The sequence below is a fragment of the Buceros rhinoceros genome, unplaced genomic scaffold (genome assembly GCF_000710305.1).
Source record: "Buceros rhinoceros silvestris isolate BGI_N320 unplaced genomic scaffold, ASM71030v1 scaffold6521, whole genome shotgun sequence".
NCBI classification, from domain to species: Eukaryota; Metazoa; Chordata; class Aves; order Bucerotiformes; family Bucerotidae; genus Buceros; species Buceros rhinoceros.
Window position 1 is genome coordinate 8,840 of NW_010395886.1, and position 7,540 is coordinate 16,379.

The following is a 7,540-nucleotide window of genomic DNA, read 5'->3' on the forward strand; positions in this document are numbered from 1 at the left end:
TCCTGCTGAGTGAAAGCAGGATGTTAAAGATGTTAAACACTGTAATCCTTCTCTGGAGAAGCCATTCAGCAATTGTTCTGACTGGGGAATTATTGTTCAATATTCAGCATTTTTTCTACTGTATGTATGGGGTTTTTTACTGTCCTTTTATGCCTAATCAACTTAAAAACAATTCATGACAGAGAAAGTGCAAACTCCTCTGGTTTGACTGGGAGATAACCTGAGGCCCAAGGAAAGCTTGAGAAACCAGCTGTGGCAGAAATGGGAGCTCAGTCTGCTGCTCTGCATACCTGTAGGCGCATAGAGTTGAGAGGGGCTTTTGTAACCACCTTATGGTCTTTAGGGTAGAAAGTTAAGTGTAGCCCTGATTATGGGAAGCACTGAAGTACATGCTGAAATCCCCCTAAGTCCACAGGACTTGACCATGTCTCTGGAAAACTTTCCTGAAAAGGCACAGATCTCAGCGTGTGCTTAGTGCTTGTTATCTTATAAGATCTGTAAGTATGATTCTGCTAATCAATAGCATGTTCAAATTGTGGTCTCTTCCTGGTAGGGTGTATTTGAGATTGCACAGCTAGAGGGCAGAAAAATTCAAGAAGAGCCATGGATGTCCATATAAAATGCCAAGACTGAGTTTGGTCTGAAAGACCAGAAGGAAACAGAGCTCTCAGGCTTCTTCAGTGAAAGTTAAGGAGCAGTTACTTCTTTGCAAACGGGAGGGTGGGGGGCTAAGAGAGAAAAATGAAGGAAGAGAAAGAGCAAGTTAACTCTTCTTTCTGCCTGTAGTTTGAGGGAAATTTGGGGTTGTTCCTGTTGCACCTTGCAAATGAAATTCAATCCTCTCAAAAGACAAAGAATTTATTGTGGGATTGCATGCCCACATGTCTTTTGCACAGGAAACCTGATGTCCTTTCAAAGGCACCTGTGCTTATGGTGAAAATAGGTACTTTGTTCCTTAAGAGACTGATATGACAGGGCTTCTTAGGCTGTTTCTCTGCACAAATAGAAAAAATAGCATTTCTTCTGATAGGAGGTTCTAAATGGGTACTTGTTTTGTTCCAAAACAAAAGGTGTAATAGTAGTGAGCGCCAGAGACTCAAGAATGTTTCTACCTTGAATATTAAAGAGGTTGTGTCCTTCCTTCCTTGTAATCGTATTTGGAAGATTAAAGTTTTTTCCAATGGAATATTTGGGGGCTTTTTGAGTTGAAGGGGAAAGCCACAATATGAGGTTTAATTCCCCCCAAAATGTCCGGTGTTGCTGTGGACGAACTGGAGAGCCTTGGGAAAGTTTCTGTCCTTCCCGTTGCTAAGTGTATAAAAGGCAGTGCCCACCAAGTGATTCAGCTGTGTTTCTACATCAAATTAAAATTTTTTTTTAAAAAGTTCCCCTTTCTAAGGCTTTATTTCAGGTACTGAAAACAGGAGAGGGTGAAGATACTATTCCCTTTGTCAGGTTCATCTTTTGAAGGAAGGCGTTTTATAGGTACTCTCATTAAACATAGTACTGGACCCTTTTCCCCACATTTCTCACTCCCCGAAAAGGCTGGGACAAAATATGTATTAGAACATTGTGTGAAGCGGGGACAGGAGATGTGGAGTTTTTGTTTGTGTGCTTAGTTGCTGGTGTGTGTGTCTCTTAAGTGCAGATCACTGGACTCTGGAACAAAGCTCTCCTGATGGGAAAACATTCTCAGCTCTTACTGCTCTAAGGTTCTTCTTTAGGTGTCTGTCTCTGGTTCTCTCCAAAGCAGAAAATAAAGTGTAGACAAGAAGTTGCTTTATTTAAAAGCATAAATAAATCTGGAGATGGTGAAACTATAGTCTCTCTGCATCTGCAGATTGAGACATGATACTGTTGTACATATTGGGCTGACTTGCTTTCTCTAAGAGCTTACCTTGTTTTTGTACATATAACCTAAAATTTTATACTGAAAACTTAATGTTCGGTGTGTTACAGGAGCGTGTCTGTCTTTCTGGAGTAACAGCAAAGTCAGAAGTGTGGCCTTTGGAGGAGGAAAAAGGAATGATGTCTTTAGTTTGGGATAGCTGGCTAGTGGGAGGAAAGGTGACAAAAGGAATAAACTTAAACGTACCTATTTTGTGGAGACATTTAATTGGCTAAATTCACAAGTGAGTTGCAATTAAATGTTGTAGGTCAGGCCCACTATAATGCTTTTTTGGCCTGATCCTGGCAGGATGCTTTTGTATTTTATTAGCAGTAGAGGTGGAAAAGACTCTATAGCTGTTTCTTCCCATCTAACTCTAAAAAAGGGAGAAATTTTTATTCCTCACTTTGCATCTTTGTGGAGGTACTGAAATAGTAAGGTAAGAGAGAATTGTTGCGTCTATGTTTGAGACCTTGTCACCCTAGTATTAGAGTTCGTCAGTCGTTGATGTCTCCTAATCAGAGCAGTTGGAGTCTCCCTTTCACATACTGAAGATGGAGGTGCAATATGTAAGTCTTTCCAGAGCTGCAGGGAAACAAATTCTGACACCCCCACCGACTCTTCCCCTGCCTTGGCCGTTGCTTTTGCAATTCAGTGTTTGCAGCTCTCTGCAGACGAGTAGAGTTTAAGCTGGAAGTCATAGAATGAAATTGCAGCGCAGGAAGCTGAATATGGGCACGAGAGGAAGACTTCCCCAGAGTGAATTGTGTCCTTTTGTGAGGAGTTTCCTAAAGGCTTTGCTCATCAGTCTACATCAGCTGAGAAGTGTTCCACTGCATGATATAAAATATTAAGTAACCTACTGTGAAGAATAATGCCACATTTGAGGGACCCTTTAATGATGCAGGAGATGGACTCTGATAGGTTTCCTTCATCTTTAAATTTGGAAATGGGATGTTTCACGCTGCGGTTTCAAAATGTGAGCCTGCATGTGGTTGTACAGCACTGTGCTACAGTAAATTTACAATTGCTGTGGCAGTGGTGATTCTTCTGCCGTTTGGTGGTCCTTTACATAACGCTGTAATATTTTTTTTTTGTGATTTACGGTGTGAGACCGTGAGTGACAGGATTGTACCGCTGTGTTTAAATAGCTTTGTCTGTAGCATCTGTAGAGACTTAGGGCAGGTGCCTGGGGAACCAGGGGAATTTCCCCTTTGTAAACTGTTTAAAGTTCAGATTCAGATAATGCAGTCATTGGCTGGGAAGCTTTTTCTCCTTTACTTCTGTGATTTTTGTGGTGTTTCTTGCATATATTGAGGACCTGCTGGTTACCCTGGGATGTAGGTCTGGGATAGCTGTTGGCAGCTGGTTTCTAGGAATATCTGAAATATCAGATGGGATCCACCCAAGGGTTCTGAGGGAGCTGGCATAAGTGCTCACCAAGTCACTTTGCATGATCTACCAGCAGTCCTGGCTAACAGGGGAGGTACCAATTGACTGGAGGTTAGCCAGTGTGACACCCATCTACAGAAAGGGCTGGAAGGAGGACCCGGGGAACTACAGGCCTCTCAATCTGACCTCAGTGCTGGGGAAAGTCGTGAGGCAGATCATCTTGAGTGCCATCACTCAGCATGTACAAGTCAGCAGGGGTTTATGAAGGGCTGAGCCTGCTTGACCAACTTGATCTCCTTCTATGACAAGGTGACGCACTTAGTGGATGAGGAAAGAGCTGTAGGTGTTGTCACTTTGGACTTTCATAAGGCCTCTGGCACCATTTCCCACAGTATCTCCTGGAGAAACTGGCTGCCTGTGGCTTGGGTGAGTGTACTCTCTGCTGGATAAAAAACTGGCTGGATGGCCAGGCCCAAAGAGTGGTGGTGAATGGGATCAAATCCAGCTGGTGGCCAGTCACCAGTGGTGTCTCCCAGGGCTCAGTATTGGGATCTTTTCTCTTTAATATCTTTATCAATGATCTGGACAAGGGGATCGAGTGCACCCTCAGGAAGTTTGCAGATGACACCAAGTTAGGTGGGTGTGTCAATCTGTTCGAAAGTTTGGAGGCTCTACAGAGGGATCTGGACAGGCTGGATCGATGGGCTGGGGCCAACTGTATGAAATTCAATAAGACCAGGTGCTGGGTCCTGCACTTGGGTCACAATAACCTCCTGCAACACCACAGGCTTGGGTCAGTGGCTAGAAAGCTGCCTGGTGGAAAGGGACCTGGGGGTGTTGGTCAACAGCCGACTGAATATGAGCCAGCAGAGTGCCCAGGTGGCCAAGAAAGCCAATGGCATCTTGGCTTGTCTCAGCAATAGTGTGGCCAGCAGGAGCAGAGAAGTGATTGCCCCCATGTACTCAGCAGTGGTGAGGCCACACCTTGAGTTCTGTGCCCAGTTTTGCGCCCCTCACTTCAAGAAGGACACTGAGGTGCTGGAGCATATTCAGGGGAGGGCAACAAAGCTGGTGCAGGGTTTGGAGAGCAAGTCTTATGAGGAGCTTCTGAGGGAACTGGGGTTGTTTAGCCTGGAGAAAAGGAGGCTGAGGGGAGACGTTACTGGTCTCTACAACTACCTGAAAGGAGGTTGTAGGGAGGTAGGGGTTGGTCTCTTCTCCTATGTTACGAATGACAGGATGAGAGGAAATGGCCTTAAGTTGTGCCAGGGGAAATTTGGGTTGCATATCAGTAAAAATTTCTTTATGCAGAGGGTCATTAAGCATTGGAACAGGCTGGCCAGGGAGGTGGTGGAGTCCCCATCCCTGGAATGTTTAAGAGATGTGTAGATGTGGTGCTGAGGGGCATGGTTTAGGGACCCTGGCAGTGCAGGGTGAACAGTGGACTCAATGATCTTAAAGGTCTCTTCCAACCAGATGATTCTACGGTCACTGTCTTACTGTGTAGTTTTGATTTGTTGAAATTCCTTTAGCCTGAGTTCTTGGTTAACTGAAGAATTAAAATTTTCCAGTCCTTTTGGGTTGTACTGTGTTGGTTAGGCTTTTCAGACTGGTTTAAAGCAGTCAACACTTAATTTGGATCATATCTCCTTTTAAAGCTATTTGCCTGTGTTGGCAAGCTGTTTCTTACCATGTAGGTCATCCTGATAATCAGAGGTTGGGGTCTTGTGCTGGGTATGCATTAACACTGACTTTCAGCCAGCAGGCTCTAAAATTTACCCTTAGCCTTTGGAGAATGGAAATCAGTAATTTGTTTTAGGGACACTTAGGCTTCTGGGCTTCCAAACCGTTGCCTCTTTGGTGTCCTCTGAGGAATCAGGACTGTCCTATAAACTGTTAAAAAATCTGAAGGTCAGGTAAATTAGAAGACCTCTTCTGGCAAACATTAGCATTTCTTCTTTGAAATGCTCACTCTGAGATTTTTAGGAAATTTTAGTTGTTCTGTGAAGCTAGACCTTAATTCTGGTTTTAGAGGGAATTCGTCTTAATTCTCTCCTGAATGATTAGGCATCTGTGATCGTGCAGGCTTGACCAGCAGCAAGTGAAATCAATGCAGTTGACTTTTCTCTCCATTTTATTAGCCTTAGAGATACTTTCAGAATTGGATTAGGTTTAGATTTTACTGGCTGTTACTGTGCTTATGTGAGTCTTGTCTATGGGGCAGTGTAATTAAATGTCCGATTCCTCTCTGTGATGTAGAAAAGGCATTGAAACTTTATAGTAGAGTGGAATAAGATGAAGCAAGAGATGCTAATTGAACTCTTGCACATACATAAAGAATGTACAGGTGATGCTATTGTTATTTTTGTACCTAGAGAGAGCCGGTTTGAAACCTTTGTGGTCAGTGCTCTTTTTTTTGTGTGCAACCAGGCTAATGTGAACAGATTGTATGGGCAGATTTGGAAAGCAGGTGTTCACATCGCAAAACCACTGCTGTAATTGCCTTGGTGCGCTGTGCCACTCTCAAGTGAAAAGGTCAAAAGCAAATGGACACAAACTTAACTTTTACCTCAATTAGTGGTCCTTTGAGGTCATTTTCTGACATGCTAATGGTTTAGTATGGGGAAAGTTGCCCACTGATAACAGAATCTATTTTACCTTCTTTCCCATAGGAACAAGCCTATGCTTTCGCAATATCTAGCATAAAATTTTCAGTCGCCCCAGTTTGCTTTCCAGTTTTGAATATTTGAAACCCCTTGGTTACAGGTCTAGGAACTACGTTTTCACAATGCATTTCCTTGCTGTAGCATTATGCTTTTTCATATGTTCAATACCTTTATCTCGATCGCTCTTCAGACTTAAAATTATGGTCCATATTGGCTAAATGTACGTTTTTCCTTACTGATCCCCAAGAAGTAAAAATCTAGTTGTTGTTTTGGCTTGCCTGTTAATTCATCAATTCAGGTGATGTGGTTGGCTTCACTTCTCAGACCTGGATATCACAAGGTCTATCATCTCCCCAGTGAAGATAAATCTCCTGAAGGGGGATTTGTGGGTAGAGAGGAGGAAAGCTATTTCTCATACGGCTTGGACTGCTTGTTCAGATGGCCATCACCTGCACACAGGCATACACAGACTTATATTTCAGATGCAAAATACATGAAACTTCTGACTTAAGAACACATTCCTGAGTCACTTAAGCTTGTTCTTTATATAGTATATAATTTGTTTTGGAGTTAGAAGTGTGTCTTCCCGTTACCCACTCTGATGATGTTCTAGAACAGCTGCATTTGGGGTTTTGCTTTACTTTATGAAGGTTCAAAAAGAACTGTAACAATGATAAGTGATTTTCAACAAGCACAATGGAAAGGAGAGTTGGCTATTTCAAGAGACTAAAGAAATTCTTTCTTTTTTCCCTTTATTGCAGATGCCCGGGATGTAGAGCAATTGAGTAAGAATAACATTACGCACATTCTTTCAATCCATGACAGTGCCCGCCCTATGCTCGAGGTAAGAGGTGTGGAGGAGTCCATGGTAAATCCCTACTTTGCAGTTGATTGTTATAGTCATCTTGAGGTTAATTTCTTGTTCTGTACAGTTGGTATTTTGAGACGTATTTCTACAAGAAAATCAAGTTTTGGGATGAGTCACAGATTTTGTTGTGGCTGCTGTTATAACAACAAGAAATCTAACTGACAAAGGAAGAGAATTACAATGTCAATCAATATATCACAGTAATGGGATTGTGTTATTAATAGTAAAGGTAAGTTTCCCTCTCTGTGGAGTTCAATCATCGTATAAACAACAACATTCCTTCTCCCCTTTCCCCACTACCAACCCTTCTTTATACCTGGGCCCCTTTCTTGAATCTTTCTAGCAGATGGTTGTGTAAGAGGTTTGCAGTCCTTTTCTGTGCCATATTTCAGGCTTGGGGAGTGGAAGGAACGAGTGCTCCCTCATGTAATACATCTAATATAGCAGAGCATCCATAGGTCTCCAACACTTGAACATGAAGTATAAGTCCGTGTTTTACTGAAGGGAAGCTGATCCAAAGAGCTGAAATGACTTGACATGCCATGTCACCTTGAGCTGTGAAAGAGCTGGCACCAGGCCTGACGTCTCCTGTGTTGGGCCATTGTGCCGCCTTTGCACCTGCTTACCTTGGAAAGAGGGAGTTTGCCTGGGCTTTGCACCTTGAAATCCTGCTGTTTGATTTATGTTGGGAACCACTGTCCCCTTAAAATTGTTTATTTTTTCCCT

At 42.9% G+C, this 7,540-nt stretch overlaps 1 protein-coding gene across 1 annotated transcript in view; it reads left to right on the forward strand.

Moving 5' to 3' along the window:
- DUSP22 (dual specificity phosphatase 22) overlaps nucleotides 1-7,540 on the forward strand; it is a gene marked incomplete at its 5' end in the record, with an annotated part of 35,615 nt that overhangs the window by 2,940 nt on the left and 25,135 nt on the right. The window contains one exon of the mRNA XM_010145691.1: nucleotides 6,708-6,790. Within this exon, the coding sequence (XP_010143993.1) occupies nucleotides 6,708-6,790 (83 nt within the window). The remainder of the gene's footprint in view (nucleotides 1-6,707; nucleotides 6,791-7,540) is intronic.